The 18,097-nt window shown below is 33.8% G+C and overlaps 1 protein-coding gene across 2 annotated transcripts in view; it reads right to left on the bottom strand.

Annotated features, from left to right (window-relative positions):
* The window catches only part of LOC135836616 (protein dead ringer homolog), a 141,207-nt gene that overhangs the window by 114,036 nt on the left and 9,074 nt on the right, over window positions 1-18,097 (bottom strand). Inside the window, exon 2 of one of the 2 annotated variants that reach the window (XM_065351558.1) lies at window positions 16,608-16,640. The exons of the other annotated variant lie outside the window; for it this stretch is intronic. Coding sequence (XP_065207630.1) covers window positions 16,608-16,640 — 33 coding nt within the window. The remainder of the gene's footprint in view (window positions 1-16,607; window positions 16,641-18,097) is intronic. 2 annotated transcript variants of the gene reach the window in all.

Genomic DNA, 18,097 nt, shown 5'->3' on the forward strand with positions numbered 1-18,097 from the left:
AAGCGGAGATTAATACAATTACAAAGCGAAAGCCCAAGACGGTATTTTGAAGTTGTTCGATGATAATTAAAGAGTAGGTATACGAGAATAATCTTAGGTAGAATCAATTGTCATTCGAGATTAAACAGCGCACTGCGCAACTTTCCACAACAATTCTGAAGACTTTTTGAATCAGTCTCTATAGAAAAAACCGCAGCATTCCAGAAAGAACCGAGCTTCTTGCAGATATACCTACTCAATTGAATCCACGATAAAAATATTCCCCTATTTTTCTTCATAAACTACCCACGATCCAAAAATGCTTATACAATATGATCGAGGGACCACAGAAGAAAACAATTGGATCTGACCACTTCATTTTCATTTCAGATCTAATCTGCCTAAATTGTGGTCATTGGATTTGGAGAGTGTGCGGATTTGATCAAATCTGATTAAATCTAGTTATTCAGATTTGTTTACACGAATTGAATCGATAAGAGCTAAAAGGCGTTAAGTCCCAAAATTCAATTTTTCAGGAGTAGCAAAAAACAGCTAATTTATTCGACAACTGAAAAATTTTCAGAAACATCACTTAGGCTACTGCTAGAGGTTTATTTTAGACAATTTTTTTTATGATTGGTCCGATGTCCGATTGAAAAATATTCACATTTTCAGGATATAATTATGGCTCATCAAAGTTGATGGACTTAACCACCTTTTACTCTAAACGTTTCAAAATAAAGGTAACTATGACTGATGATGGAAAATGACTTAGTGGCTCGTAAAGATGGGTCACTTGAGCCTGATATCCACTTGGAACCTTTTAGAAATACTATGGGATGCACGACATTCATCAGCAGATGAAAAAAGAGAATGCATTTTTTTGGGGGAAAATGCACATTTTGGAAATGAAAAATTGTTTTAAGGATAAAAAATCAACATTTTTCAATTTTTGGGTTATTTCTATAGAAAAGTACAAAATTTCAAAAAAAAAATCAAAAAGTCATTATTTTAAAAAAATTGAAAACATTTTTGTCAAAAATATCACTCTAATCGAAAAATAGATGCCAAATTTGGAATCTGCGACATCAAAAACCTAACAATCGATATGTCACACGTCAAAATTGGCACGTTTGGACTTGACACCTTTTAGCTCCCAACAGAGAAAACGTTCTGTGTTCCCAGTACTGGACTTAAATTCTGATCATGTCAGTAGATCCTAGATCCGCAATATTTCACTGCATCATTTTCTGATAAACCAAAAAGCTGTAACAATGCTGAGAAAATAAAGCTTTTGGCTGGCTCTGGCTTTCAAATTCATAAAGCTTAACTTTCTTTTAGCTTCCAAAAATCTTTATGATAGGAACGGCTTTTTACAGCTTTTAGCTTTTCGCTTTCAGTTCGCTTCTGGTCTCTGTCACCGTTCCAAATCAGGAAAACAGAGAGTAAATCTTAAGGAAGTTTACCCTTTACCTATGAAGATATTTACACAGATGATGAAGATATTTGTCAAACATTTTTGATTTTTCACCTTCTTAATACATATGTATTGGAATCTATGACCTTATTCAATGGAACTTTCATTTTCAATGTTATTTTGTGGTTTTCTTTTTTTACTTCTTGTTGGGTATGTTATTTTTATTTATACTTGATTCATTCGATTGTTTATTTGCCTACTTGTTTATTTATTGCCTGATAATATACATTTTGTAATTTATACATTTTGTTCATAGAAGTCACCGTATTTGTGGGAAAAAAATGCAGACGTCCCTTGAAATTGAGGGTTTTTTAAATCGGATAGAAAATATTCCGCATCTTTAACTCTATACTTTCTTCCCCCTATCCCTTTTTCAGATAGTAAGTAGGTATTAAAACTCGAAAAAAAATCCCTCCGATACTGGTAGGTGTAGATCCCACAGATGAGAAATTTACAACCTATTACAGCGTTTAATTTTGTCGATGCCATAACCTCACGTTATCAACATAAAACCCGATACCTCGGCACACTTCAAACCGATCGTCACGGTAACCAATTGATGATCAAACGATTAATAATTTTTCCATAACAGGCGTTCTTCTGATGGTGTCGCCTATAAAGCGCGTTCGCATCGAAATAGAAAAAAAAACAAAACACGTACATCATTCGAGCCGTCCTCATTTTCATTGTACTTAATTACTTATAATAAAATACAATAACGTACGATTTTGTCACATTTACATAGGTTAAACCTGCGTTTAAATTCGCCGTAATGAAAAATAGACACTTGTTTAATTATTTGGGCGATAAATCGACGCGGAGAAACAACAAAACTCTGTATGGTTTTTCTATTTCTAGCTTCTCGTATAGTCGACTCGCCGATTTGTCGTTATTTAACGTGTAAAATATCGCATCAAAAAAATACACGCGATGAACCCCAAATCACCTGGCAGCGATACTATAATGAATGAAATGAATCACACCGCACTTATTTCTCTTTAATATTAAAAAAAAAAAGAAGTTGGATTAAGATGTGTAAAAGACGTAGATATCTATTTTCGAGAGTTGACTACTCGTCCGGCCGCTGGGTCCGGTGGGGGTCGATCCAAGTCCCTAGTCGAGCTATACACAGATACAACGTGCAATGTATCATAAGACGCAATGTGTCAGCAAACAACAGGCAAATCGTGTCGTCAACTCTCTTACGAAGAACGGGAACGCGGACTTTTATTTATAAACAAAAAGCATTAGACAGTATTAAAATGTGTGCTCGGTATTATAGTACGAGTACGTTTACTAGGTACGTAATAAATGTATATGCTGAGATCGGCTGCGCTGGAGATCTGCTTCTCCATCCTCGTATCACGCTGTTGCCGTCTAATAGACCTACCCTATCCTACAGCATGATATTGAGGTAGGAATCTTAGTACGAGTATAATTGTGTGAATGTGTATAGTCTATAGCAAGCCTGCCTTAATTTGTTCCGCGCATTAGATGACTGGATGTGCTGTAATGCTCTCGCTCATTCACATTAAATGACGAATTCGAACCAACGTCGTGTTTTCTGCTAGTCCCTTACGCACCCTTGCGATCAGATTCGGTCCTGGCACGGCTATTTTTAAGTGAAAGGGGGCTGAACGCCCGCTTCACTCCGTCCAGCACCCTGTTGAGCTATTTAAAGAGACGTGTGCTTACTCAATACGTTTTTGATTAGCGTACCACTCGTAGAGGAAATTCTTATAACGTAGTCATCGTGTATTTTGTACTTCATTTTAAACGTGATCAAGGCTACGAGAAAAGGCACCGTTACAATTCAATCACGAGTTGACAAATCATTCAACATTTTGGATAAATCGTAATTATAAAAAAAATTTATCAGACGAAATTCATCGAAAAAATGGAGTGAAATAGTAAGAAAACGTTTTTTCGAAGTCACGTGATAATTAAAAGTGTTAAAGTTTTGATATACCCTCCCTCCCCCATAAGTAAACATCTGTCAAGACGATTTTCGGAAATTTTATTTCTCCAGGAATTTCCTCAAAAATTATGCACTAAAGATACTTACAATCAGGGTTGGTTTTAGACCTAAAAATACGATTACGAAGAGGAATAACTTATCATATTTTACATATTTGTATTTCAAATTCTTTGCATTTCCAGAAATTATTAAATAAGTTCTTTTCTGATGAGAGAACCAAACACAAGGATTAGAATAGGTATAAAAACACGAGAATTTAATTTTTTTTAATTTTTTTTTTCAAGTATGGGAGCACGTTCAATATTTTCTTCAAATGAAGGGAAAGGAGGAGAAGGAATCCAATTGTATTGGATAATGCTTTCTTTCGATGAAGATGGACTAAGCTCAAGGATTACAACGTTAAAACATGACAATTTCCTTTTTTTTTGATTTTTATATTACACTAGGCAACAATTTTTGACCTTTTTTTTGTGTTCGTGTTGAAAATGGGCTTAATCGATAGTTCAGACCCTAAAACAAAAAACAGAGTGGGGTTTTTCAATTTGAGTTGTTTTTGTAGTCAGGAGAGATGATCAAAGTTGCAAAAATGGCCGTTTTTGCCCTATTTCACTAGTTTGTGGAGACATCAGTATCATGTTTCAAAAAAAACCAAGGTCATATTCGGATTCTACGCACTTTTTCAAGTAAACAATTTCACCGGATTTTTGATTTTCGAAGTTTCAAGCGCATACGGAAGATTTTTGTTTGTAACATATTTTAAAACTCGGAGCGCGCGACGCTGGCGTTACTCCACCACGTAATCGTGGCTCGGAACCGTGTTCGCGCGGGCGAGGCTCTCGCTCCAAGTTTTAAAATATGTTACAGACAAAAATCTTCCGTATGCGCTTGAAACTTTGAAAATCAAAAATCCGATGAAATTGTTTACTTAAAAAAGTGCGTAGAATCCGAATATGACCTTGTTTTTTTTTGAAACATAATACTGATGTCTCCACAAACTCGCGAAATAGGGTAAAAACGGCCATTTTTGCAACTTTGATCATCTCTCCTGACTACAAAAACAACTCTAATTGAAAACCCCCACTCTGTTTTTTGTTTTAGGGTTTAAACTATCGATTAAGCCCATTTTCAACCCGAACACAAATATGCCGTTGCCCAGTGTTATTTTTTGAAGGGGTCCAAGTTCTATATTTTCACCGAATGGAGGCAAAGGAGGAGAGGAAATCCAAACAGTTGGGTGGTTTATCGATGAAAATGGACTAAATTCAAATATGTATTAGAACGTAAAAACACAACCGTTTATTTTTTTGATTTTTGAGAGGGCTTAATAAGATCCACTTTTTTATTATGGGGGGGAGGGGGTCCAAACTGTTGGATAGAGCTTTTCTGATAAAAATGGACGATTCCAAAAATTAAAATGCATGAAAAAACGAAAAAATGTTACTTAATTGTCAGGATTTCTCTCATTTTTTGAGAACTTGAGAACTGCCCAACACGATTTCATTTCAAGTTGAGAGGAGAGGGGGACTAAAATTTTCTGGATTTATTTTTTTTTCATACAAATTAATAGGTATAACTGATCACTGACGACCTAAAAAAATCCATGTTCATTTTACTATTCTTTCATCGACTTCCCTTTCGTCTTTTATCTCCAAAATCTTGAAAATGCCAATAGGTACATAGATGTAATTTTCTCATATTTTCGTTTTCAAAAATTCAATTAGAATTTTCAAAATGTGATTTTCATCATCATTCTTCCTCACTGCTGTTTACTAATAGAAGTCCAATTCAAGTAATTTGAATGTAGGGAAGCCCTTTCTCTTCATTCTGTAGGACAAAGCTTCAAATCTTATTATAAGGGTGCCACATATTGATCACCTTACCAACAGTTTCATACAACGTTGGAGGTCAATAATAAAGGGTGGTCACGTTTTGGCACCAATGATAAAGATTTTGTCCTTTTTACCCAACTTGGGCACGATTGAGGGCAATGGTATTTTTTGGGTGGTGGGAGGGGGTCTTTTATTTTCAAATCTTGAAACCCTAAAATAAGCTGTTAGGCAACTACAACCTAAGAAAGTTTCTTTCTAGGCCATATTCCAGCTATGAGCGAGTCTTTGAGTGTCAGTTTCGACATAATTGACCAAAAATGTATTTTATGGGGTTGAATTTTTTGAAAAAAATTTCCCAAAATATGCGATGGAGCTGTAATTTTTAGAAACTTCTTTCTAGGTCACATTCTAACGAGTAACACGTTTGAAAGCCAGCACTTTCAATTTCAGCTGGAAAAAGTCTATTCTTAGGGCTCAAATTTTTTGAAAAGATGCTCAAAAATTAATAATGCGATTGGGCAGCTACAACTTGGGAAATTTTTAGAGGCTTCACATCTCCATTAAACTGATGATACAATTTGAGATATCAAAATATAGGCTCAACAAATCAATTTGGAATCATATTCTTAGGTCATCACTATAAAATACAAATTATTTACCTATTCATTTAGGATGTTTTTTTTTTATTTTTCAAAAATCAAAAATTAAATTTCTGTACTTGAAAATTTGAATCTGAGGAGTAGCAGGAAACATTGGCGAAGAGGGGAAACTCTTTTAATTTATAGAAAAGGTCGAAGTTCGATGAATTTAATTTCTGCCAGTGATTCGCCCTGACTATAAGACTTCAAGTTCTCAGTATGTATACAGAACAATGAAATATCCAAATGGATAATAAAATTATTCGTATTCTCCGTTACAAATCAATCCGACAAAGGTACAGTTATTGAAACAGAAAAAAAATCATTTGCCTAAAGACAATAAAAAAATTAAGTTAAACGAGAGAGACACGCATTATATAGTGGCATAGAGGTACTTATAATATAGTATAAATATGCTGTGTGTAAATAATATCGTATGCTTATAAAAAAATTTGTATCCTCGGGTATGCTAAGGTGTGGGTTATTGCCATCAGAATGTTATATTATACATTAAAACATCTCACACTTATTTCCATAATAATTATACTATATGTATAAGGTATAAATCCAATGTAGATACGCGTTATAATTTATTCGAGGAATGTGCCACGATCTAAAAGGAGTGATTGAAAAATATTATGAAAGAATAAAATCGTCCTCTTAATTAATCTTATAACGTATACAGCACACACATAGGGGAATAAAAGTAGGTACGCTGCGTAGATCTGTATATGAACAAAACCTTCTCATCATCTCGTGTGTATTTAAGAAAAGGGAAGAAACTTAGGAACTATATCATTTAGTTATGAAAAGTATAACGAATCACACTTCCGCATCTGATCGCGATGGCGTGTTTGTACATCATTAACACGCTTTTAAAAATATTTTTTTTAGGAGTTTTTTCATATTAAACTCGAGCATCGTCGTGTGGTGTGGGAACATCTGGAGCGAGGTAAAAAAAACATAATTAATTTTGTGGAACAGATATATACGAGTATTTTGGGGTTTTACTATTAATTGAGTAAACGTTCTAAGAGACAATATTAAATTCCACTCCACATCGTCTAGGTTACCCATCGCATATACTCGAGCGAAGTAAAATTGAAAATGAAAAAGAAATTAAACGAAAGTCGGCCAAAGAAACACCCTTAATTATAAAATTTATGCGCTGTCGAAAGAAAAAAAATAACGACAAAAAGAAACAAAAAAAGAAAAATGGTAAACAAAATTACCTCGCTGGCTATGGTTAATAATATAAGTCGCGATTATGAAATTTTTATTCTTATACGTGTTACGTTATATAAATTGATTTTGAAACGTGAACGCGAAAGGTGGAAACAAGAACGAACGAATACAAAAAGAAAATCATGCATAATTAAATTTAAACAGAAAAATTGTTTCTATTATTTTTTTCCATAATCGGAAAGAATATAATGGTTAATAAAACATGCGACCATCTTGCAAGGAGAAAATCGTATGTTTACATTAGCGGCGGACTCTTCGAATATCTAATTTCTTTTGTTGACACAATAATCAAATGCAAATAATAATATTAACGTAATGCCTTTTATATAAACGTTGCGAGCAGTTACGAATAGATTAGAGGGTGGAATTAATTTTTTTTTTCAACCGAACTTTTCTCGAATTGGTGGGCTTCGTTTTTACGGTCAACCGAACGATCTATATAAGTTTAGGTACCGTAGAGAACGCACGTACAGAATCGTAAAGTATTTAAATTACGGGGTTTTTACTAAAACTAACCAGCTCCGATCGAGACGAAGTACCTGGAGTTTTTTTTATAGCGTGTTTCGATAGTATTTTTCCATTTTTTTTACCCCCCATTGTTGTGTCGTTTTCATCGAAGAATGTTTTACAGCCATCAACATACTTACTTATTGATTTCAAATTGTTTTTCAGACTACCTGTTTACTCAATTTATTGCGCATTGATGGGCAAAGTGAGTTCCTATTTTCAACCATAGTTATCATTCCAATTTTTGATGTGGAGCATTCGATTTTCAAAATGATTTTTTAGTAGACAGATCTCAAAAATAGAAGGTTATGATGCTGCAAATCGCAGCCCTAGAGTCTAGAAGTACTTTAAGAAGGGGAAATGAGATGGGAGATCACAGATTTGGGTCAATTTCAAGCAACTTTTTTTCACTTCGTAGGTCTACACTATTAGAGTTAGAGTGAAAATAAAAACACATCCTGAGATTTGACGGAAATTCACGAGGAAGCTTACTTTGAGTGTGAGACTACCCAAAAATATTTTGAGCCTCCAAGCTGAACAGAAAGCTGAGCCATGGGTACTGAAAATGGGATTGTTTTGGAATATAGGCACCTACGAGATCCACCCCCTAAAATGATGCAATTAGCATTTCTCATCTTTCCTGATCGGTTGATCCATTGACTGAAATTCCATACTATTTTTAGTCCTCCACCAGCGATTTTTTGATCAATTTCAAGACATTTTTCATTATTTACAAATTTCATTATGGAAAAACTGACGACAGGTTCGTGCTCTGTAGGTTGAAATTGTCATCATTTTGGCACGATTTTTGAAATTCATTGGTGCCTGACAACTTTGAAAAATCTAAACAAGGAAATGAAATTTGCATACCTAAGTACCTAATTTTATTAAAATTATTTTGAAAAGTGTGATCATTGAAGTATTTTAAATGACTAAAGAACGACTCCAGCTTTGTTTTTTTTTTCTAAAAAATATATACGTAAGTCTGATAATAAATTGCGATTTTTACAATCAAAGATTCTATTCTTCATAAAATCGTAGGTAGTTCAAATTCAACGAGTTAAGCAGCATTACAAACTCAAGAGTCATATTTTTATGGAGGGGGGATGACTGAGACTGGTTACAATGAATTTTTTGTCAGAAAAAATTAGGTTGAGAAAATAACTTCAAAATGAGTTTCATATTTTCCATCACTTTTTAAAAAACGTTCAGGAAAAGGAACAGAACTCCAATCAAACTTATTCAAAAAATTTTCAAATTTAGTTTATGCTATACAAAAATTTAAACTACCTACCTACCTACTGTACCTACTTAAATAAATAACATTTTGGCATTTTTAAATTCAATTTTTTTCAGAAAAAGAAGCATTGCTAGAAGAGGAATTGAAAATTATGCTTTGTTATAATTTCTCATGAGCATTTTTGTATTACTAATTTCCAGGTATTAATATTAATGAGAAAAATTACAACATTTCTGGTCCTAGAAAGTGTGGGACCTAAATCTCAAGAGCTGCTTCTTTGTGCTATTCTGCTTTGGAGGTACCGCATGTTGACAACCCAGAAGTGGCAAAACCCAAGTTTTTCTGCCCAAAAAAACGATTCTACTTTGAGAACCCTTGCCTCAGTCCCACCCTGTTTGATTCTAAAAATGTGAAGCGTGAAGCTCAAAATTTTCCTTAGTTGTCTCTTTTTTCAATATACAGGGGTCGGCGTAAGTTAGTATTCGCATTCGAAAACTGATGAGTTTTCTTCAACACCCTGTTGTGTGTAATTAGTAGATAGAGGGTCATGTAAGTAGTGCGTTGTGTTCGTAGAAGTCCCACCAACACCTTGGTAATAATAGTTTCGTTCTCCACTATGTCACTACAGAAAAAAAAATTACTTTTTGTTTTAAAAAATTTTTGTTTGTGCAAATCGGAATACTAACTTACGCCGACCCCTGTACATTTCAACGCACCAATTTTCGTCATAATCCAGGATAATTTTTTCAACTTGGCCAGAAAAGTTTAATTTATCTACATATTAAGGACAGAGAGACGCCCTCAAAAATTTTAAAAAAATTATGCAAATTATAGGTACGATTTTATATAAATGGTACTTATTGGTTAGGAATTTTTGGAAACCTTTTTTTCGTATTCTCAGTTTTAAAAATTCCAAAAATAACAAGAAAACAGGTTAGGCAATTGATTCCATCTAAATTAACTGTGAAAAAATCGAGGATTCTCCTGCTTGAACTTTCAGGAAGATGAATTTAAATTTTGCAATGTTTTTACCAGAGAAAACTAATATTTCTAATGGGAGGGCCATTCAAATTAGCCATGTTTAAGTCTACGTGGGGGTTTTAATATCGTAATGGAAAGAATTACTTGATCTTGAACTGAACTCTTTTATGAATTAACCCCACTGGAACATATTTGTGTTTACTCCGAATGAAGGAGCACACATAAAGCGTACGAATTCAACAAAGTTTATACCAACAGCAGCATTCGTACCCCCGACTAATAAAATATTTGGCCACCACTATATCTCCGCGAACATTATTAATGATCGCTTCATGGAAAGAAGAGCTGGAATAAAGCCAGAATTTAAGCATAAGCGATAATGAGATACACGCTGTCAGTACATTTTTATAACGCGCCACTTTGTTGTACACTTTATATACCAAGATAGGTACCTAATGCAAGAATACACAGGTGAGTACATTTAGATAAAGATAGAGTTGGGAGAAATCAGAGTAATGGTAGGAGGAGTAGGTAGAGAAGAGCAAAGAAACACTAAGGCGATATCTACAGTTGTCCACGCAATAATCGCGGCGCAAGTTGAAAAAAATCAACCAACGAAACGACGTATAGGACTTTTTGGTCGTATAATTAATCGATAATATCTCCTCGTTTGGAAATCGATACAGGTAATAAAATCATTTTCAATCAGATAGAACGACTTTTCTACGCCATTTAAACGATTCAAAGAACCGAGAGAGAGAAGAACGTGGCCACGAAAGAGTAAAATCGAACTCGTAAAAAAGTTAATTTTACATTGGCCCAATAGACGAGCTGCATAAAAGTAACAGGTACACGCCTTTACCAAAATTACCTTACGTTTCAGAAATGGCGCGCGCGTAATTTTTATCCATTTAATGTAATTACATAAGTCGAAACAGAGTATAATATAGGTACGTGTTTTCATTAAATATAAGGGCAAAATAAAAGCCAACAGGCGAAGAGGGCGAGAAGAGGGAAAACGCGCAAAAACCATCTCTCTATACGTAATAATGTATTATGTAGGCATCGTTTCGCGCGATCGTAAACGTCCTCGTAAAATATCGAAAATTACGATATTGTTCGGAGCCCGTTTAATTATCTATAAATCGTTAGCGGCGAGTCGGCGAAGTCACGGACATCTGGATATACGAGCTAATACCTCAACATTGTCTGCTGTGTGTATTAAAAAATAGTTACCTGTAAGGAAAGAAGAAAGGTCCGCATCGTAGAGTCAATTTTGTAATTTTTTTTTGTTTTTTAATACCGGTTTTTTTTACAAGTTTTAATATACCTAGTGTAGTAAGTGATGTATCGCGCCAATGTCTTTAGATTTTCTAGGTTTGTGAATGTTTTTAGCACGTATAATAAAAATGACAGTTTATATTATAGGTATATTATAGTTATTGTCATCGAGACGAGATTACGTTATTATACAGCGTTTAGCAATTATTATAGTCCGAACTGGACGACGCGACGATGCAACAAAGTATTAAGTGGTATATTTCGATACAAGTGAACCTCTAGGTATCGTAAAATTGAAGCGACACGCGGTGTTTTTCTTTCGGAACCTCGAGTCTCGACGTGATTTACAAATTAGTCGTCGTTATTGTGTCTGTCTAGTGTCTACTGAGTAATACTAAGGTTTTTCTATATGGTTTTTAAACCTTAAGTAGGTATAGGTATATTCCTGCTATATAAGAGTTAAAATTAGGTGTTTCAATTTCAAAGCTATATATTTATTCAGATGACTTTGTAGGGTATCTATTGCTAGACCGTAGAAAATGAGAAAGGTGGCGTTTTTAATCTAGATATTACAAATGGATTGAAAAAAGACGAAATGAAAGTTCATTTCAGCTTTTTTGTTGACAAGAAAAGTTCTCACTATCAGTCATAGGTATTATAAGTTATAAAATTTTCCCATTCTTCCAATTGAGAGCTTGAAGGGTGCTTCTTGAAGAAAATTTCTGCTGACTGGCCAATTACATATCTATATGCATTTCAAGATTTTCAAGAATTTTTAGAAAAAATGTCTGTTCAAAAACTAGTTTTCGTTTACGTTTTTTTTTTTTTTTTTCATTATTGTCAAAAACCACTCTCTCAGAACGCGATGATATGTCTGGAAAATAACCTGGAAAAAAATTTCTCATCAATTTAGAGACATTGTTTTGAAAAAATTGTGGCCCCTGAAATTTTTTTTATCTCAACTTATATCAAAATTGGGTCTCTGAATATGACAGTAGGTATAATAAATTACATATAACATATTTTGGTCGGATGGTATTTGTTCATTTGATTTTTCATCAATTTATGTAATTTATGTACCATTTTGGAGAATTCAAAACCTCTTGTAGAAAGCTAAATGTTTCGTTTGGGCAGTCTGAATTATTTTGGCCACTTTCCTATGGACTCTCCCCAAGCTCTGGAAAAAGTGAGCGAAATTAGTCACTGAACGACCTATGTAAGTTCTCATGTAAGAACTCAAAAAAATCTCCCAATGTTCAACAAGAAAATGGATGGTAATTATGGGTTTCGAGTTACAGAGTTGGTAACACTGTTTTATAAAAATTTCTTTCAACGGAGAATCCAATTGTGCTATAGGCCGTTCTTGTATCAAAAATTTCAATTTTTTGTGCATCCCACACTCTCTTCCCAAGTGGAAAATTTTGAAAAATTTTCAACAGTTTTTTTGTGTTTGTCTGAAATCAAAACTAAAATTTGAGCCAAAAATGTGAAAAAATCAAAATATTACTACTAGATCTACCTCAGTGGCGTAGCCAAGGGGGGCCGAAGGGGGCCATGCCCCCCTTGCGACCGAAAATTTGAAAGAAGACATGCAAAAATGGACGTTTTTTCGTTGTTGGGATCCATTTTTTCTAGAAATTTTCATAAAATCACCACACATCACGATAGATTTCCAGAAAATTACCCCCCCCCCCACCATTTCGTTTTTCATGCCTAAAAATCTGGTTTTGCCCCCTCCTTGAGAAAATCCATGGCTACGCCACTGATCTACCTAGAAAGCTGAAGTTTGTAAGTGCCCTATTTTCGACCCCCCTCCCAAATCGATTGAAAACGGGTTCGAATCGTTTTGAGCAGTTCTGGAGCCTCCAGCAGATTTTTTTAAGTTGAAATTTTCGCAAAATTTCATCCAATTAAGTTGGAAAGCTAAAATTTACATTTAAAAACCTAAATTCAACATCCTGAATCGATTGGAGGTAGTTTAAAGTCGTTCAGGAGCTTCCAGCTATATCTATATTGAAAACTCTAGATTCAAAAAAAAGTGGGTTAAAATTGTTCAAATAACTTTATTGGGGCTTGTTAGTGACTTACTGATTAAATATATATCTTTTTCTAAAATCGGCTTCAGCCAGTTTGGAACCGTAATATTTCTTCAAGGAATTCATAATTGAAAAATTGAAAAATTCACTTTACTATGCCATCAGACAAAAACTTCTGAAATTCAGTTCATGTACTATTTTTTAGACGTGCTGAGTCGACAAGATGATTTTAAGATGTTTTGGAGCCTTCAGCAACTGCTTGAAAATTTCAGGGTGAAATCACAGTAGAAATATACCTACCAACCTACAGTTTCGAACCCGCCGAAAACGATTTTGGAAAAAAATGTGTGTTCAATCAAGCATCAATTGCGCATATTTCTGCTGAAGTTAATTTGGACAGTTTTTTATGTACCTATAAGTACATATGATTTTTTTTTAAATCTAGAATTTCCAAAATACATACAACTGGAAGCTCCAGAATGGCTTGAAACCACTTTCAATCGACTCTGCATTTTAAAAATAAAATGTACCTGATAAAAAACTTCAATTTTTCAACTTCACTGGGTAAAATTTTGTGGAAATTTCAATTTACAAAATTTTGTGTTAGAAGCTCTAAAATTTCTGAAAACGATTAAAATGGGTTCCAATTAATTTAGAGGTCGAAAAAGAACTTCTCGCCTAATTTCAGCTTTTTTAGATCAATTTTTTTATATTTCCGAAGATTTTCAAAAATGCGACAAAAATTGAAAATTGCTTTCTAGTAGGTATTTGAAATTCAGCTGTGATGTATTTTTGTACGCTTTTTTTATTTAGCTGCATATGTCTTTAAAATGGGAGGATCCTCTTTAATTTTCCAAAAAGTTTTTGAATGCTCATTCTATCAAGACATTGTTGAATTATGATGTTCTACAACTCGTCTTTGAAGCTTTTTTACACTTGTACTTTTTTTTTTAGAGGGCATCGTACTTAATGAGATTAGAGACCACTGAATGTGCATAGATCAGCAGCCCATCTCAATTGATATCCAAGTATGACAAGAGAAAATCATCCAAACTAGGTACATTTCTCAAATAAAGAAATGAAGGTGAAATCTTCAATGATCATTTTCTCGAAAGTCAAAAGCAAGAACTAAAATTGAAAGATTCGTTACAGAACTTTGATATTTCTGTAGCATATTATGCTTGTCGTGCTACGTGATAGGCAAATTGTTTATACTGTTAGATTTCACTTGACAATCTCCCCACTATATACACCTTAATTAACAACTTAAAAATAAGCGCGTAGCGGCTAATTCATTAAAACCGAGAAGAGAACCGGAAACGAGAAGAGAAGGGACAAATTATGAGTCACGTTTAATTCGTAGACAAATAATGATGCATTTATTAAACTCGCCAAATACGTTAATCTCGAAAGAATTTAACGAATTGTTTACGCTCGAACTCGATGAGAGATGACAAAGTCTAATGCTATAAAGCTTATGTTATGTTTCTTGAAATTTACTTTAAAATGTCGCGATGTTTTCGCGTTTCAAGATTTACACGTAAGTAGGTATTCTTAAACCTAATACCATCTCAATGTGCGAATGGGTGAGCGCGCAACAAGATAGGATATTATAACCGGATACAGTACCATCGATGTTCATCACGACGATGTCAACGATCAGAATAAAATTTTTAGTACCCATCAAAAGAAAAAAAAACATACACATTATCGCCATTGCGGATGAATCAAAAAAACCGTAAAGAAAAAAAAACACGTGTAATAAAAATAACTCGATTATGTTACTTATAATGCAAGGGGAAGAGAGGCAAGATTACCCGAGTATATGAGGAGGAGAAAAACCATCACCATCAAAGCCAGGGGTAGCTAGCTATATGTACACTGTAGCCTATACAGTAGATGACGAACATTAAAAAACACTTCCCAAATGATTAAATATCCACGTGGCTTACTCTACCTCCCACGTTTTGGCCCAGCTTACATTATTTTTATAATGTAATACGGTGCTGTCTTCGAATTATGTAGAATTTACCTTAATATCAGATCTAAATGAGTCTTAAAAACGAATACGTTTTTTTTGCCTCCCCTTGCTCTTGTTCTCATACAGCTTAGATACTATTTTGTAAGTTATAATGATCTCTATGTGTACTTATGTTTATTAATAGGATTCTTTGTACAATGCCCTGTATATAAAAAAATCACTTTTTTTTCGTCGTTTTCAAACTCGCCAATGTTTATTTTCTGCACCTCTCGCGACAATTTTGTAAATATACGCGAATTAAATCGCGGTAAAAGAAATGAACCGTGTGTCCCGAAAATGGTATAGATACCTACATAACGAGCAATATCACACCTTTAAAACAAAGTTTGAGGTGTTATTTTGGCTACAGTAAGTCTAGCACTTGTTTACGATCGCAGCACAAATACAAATTTTCGATCACTTTCTCTCGTAATTTTGAAATTTCCCGTCAACGGATTGCTTTGCCTTTTATCTTTTCTTTTATATAACCTTATGTCAAGACTTGAGAGAGAGAACAATTTAGCATGTAAAATATGCATTTTTCAGAACACACTGTACACATTTTAGCGACAGCGTAAAATTGTCAATTTGGCTTGATTACAATTTAAAAACGAGCACAGGTGAAATTATGCCGGGCACACTGTCATCACCGCGTTAGATTGGCAAAATACAAAATAAGATTCCTTAAGGTTAATGGTCGTGAGCATTTGATAAATCTTTTTTAATTTTAATTTATTAAAAACAAAGCGTGCATTTTTAAGTCTATTTTTTTCCATTTGCACATTAATGTTGAAACTTTTCGCCGCATTTGAACTGCAAGCTGGCTACGAATTGACGCGATTTTAATGTTTCGTGATTTTTTTGCTGCTTTTTTTTGTGTCTAAGACTTAGAGTGTGTTCCCTTTTGCGTTAATGTGTGATTTTTATAGGTTTTAGTCTGCGAGAGGTGATGACGATGGATACGGAAATGTGGAGCGATTAATTTTACCTTCTGATACTCGTAAAAATAGCATACGTATATGTAGGTATCTCGACAGAGTCAACAAAAAAAATTACAGCTCTTCTCATTGAGAACTGAGGCATATAGGGAACAATGAATTTCGCCAATTGAGAAAACGAATAAAAAAATCGCAGTGAAAATCAGTCATACCAACTACAACAATGTTCTAGAGAATTTCAGTTGGTTTTTTTCTGTGCTGCGATTTACTCAAAATTCGGTAGTTTTTCACTGAACTAAAATTGAGAAAGTGCCAACCTGATAAAACCATATTGTGACTATATCAAATTCAAGTATTAAAATCCCAATTTCACAATTGTTATTCTCCATCATAATAAGACGATATGTAGGTAAGATGGTAATAAGATGCGAAAAATATTCTCAAAAATGTCTACTTACCCCTTCCCTATCCTGAACTTCTCTAATAAGATCCTAAAAGAGAAAAAACATCTCAATTAGAAAAATTTTCCAAGAAAAGTTATATTTGGATTAATTTATCAGAAAAACACAATCCCAAAATCTCCAACCAAAAAAAACACACCAAATAACCCCAAAAAACACAAAAAACAAACCATCCACGAAAAAAGCTCATGTTATGAAATCGCGATGGCACGTTGGCCGACAGTCAGTATGGCGCCTTATGTGCATCGACCGAAGAGCTTGCCAAAGTATTTCTTTATTACATTAACATGTTACTTCGATATGTTATTTACCACTTGATAGGGTTATTTTTCGACAAATTTTATGATGACAAATCTACAAAACATAGGTAACGCAATAAGTAGGTAGGTATATATTTACCGCGTGCAGGTTATCAATAAAAATACAATCCTAATTGTGTACCTTTGAATGGTAGGCATAAATAGGAATTTTTCAAAGGTCAATCTACCTACATCACCCCTACTTCATATGTACTTCATCTCTCTAAAAATGCTATTGAAATAAAATCCATAAATATTAGATTTAGACTAAGTAAATCTATTTGACCTGCTATTTTACGTAATAAAAAGTTCTGTGCATTTTTTTCTTTCAAGCAGCTGGTATTTTCTAATTTCCAGTTCAAAAAAAAAAAATCTTTTTGATTTGAATCGAGGGCATATCTTCCTAACCTATTATATCACAAAATTGAACTTTAATTTATATGTAAGTACTTCCAATGAAAACTCATCATACGATTACTTCTAAAATTTTACGTTTCATTTTGATTGGATTAGGTACCTCCTATTTTTTACTAAGTCGGATTCTGACGAAATTCAGCATGAGACTTTCATTTTGAGTTGAAAGTAACTCAGAAAAAAATTCAGCTCCGGAGGTGTCCTTATTATCAATGTTTGATCTGATCTTTTGGCTTGAGCTCAAAGTTTTCAAAATATGAAAAATTTTCAGTTATTTTTTTTGAGAGCTTTTTTTTAGTTTAGGTGGTCTTTTGACATTTTTAGTACATTCATGATTGCTTTTACTTAGGTCATTAGAATAGTTCAACGTTTATTTTTGCCAAATGGAGGAGTTCTTAAAATATTAGTTTTTTCCTTTGAAATATGATAATTTTATAATCATCTCCTTAAGATGGTAAAATTAAAATTGAATAACCGATTTACATTTGTACCTATATATGAGATAGTGAGCATTAATATAACTACCTCAGCTGGAAAAAAAAATCAAGATTTTTTTTGACACTTCACTACCGTCATTTTTAAAATTATTTTTCAAAATTCTGAGTTTAAGAGTTGAAGGAGAGGGGGGTGGTCAAACACCGATCAAAAAATTTGAAATTTTTCCTGCATCATATTGAGGTCATTTGGCCATGCTTTTTTGCTACGGCCCATCAAAAATTAGAAAAAAGTTGTAAACGACCCATCCCTACTATCTAATGAGTTTGGATTGGGGTA

Source organism: Planococcus citri, chromosome 2, assembly GCF_950023065.1.
Source record: "Planococcus citri chromosome 2, ihPlaCitr1.1, whole genome shotgun sequence".
In the NCBI taxonomy this organism is placed as follows: Eukaryota; Metazoa; Arthropoda; class Insecta; order Hemiptera; family Pseudococcidae; genus Planococcus; species Planococcus citri.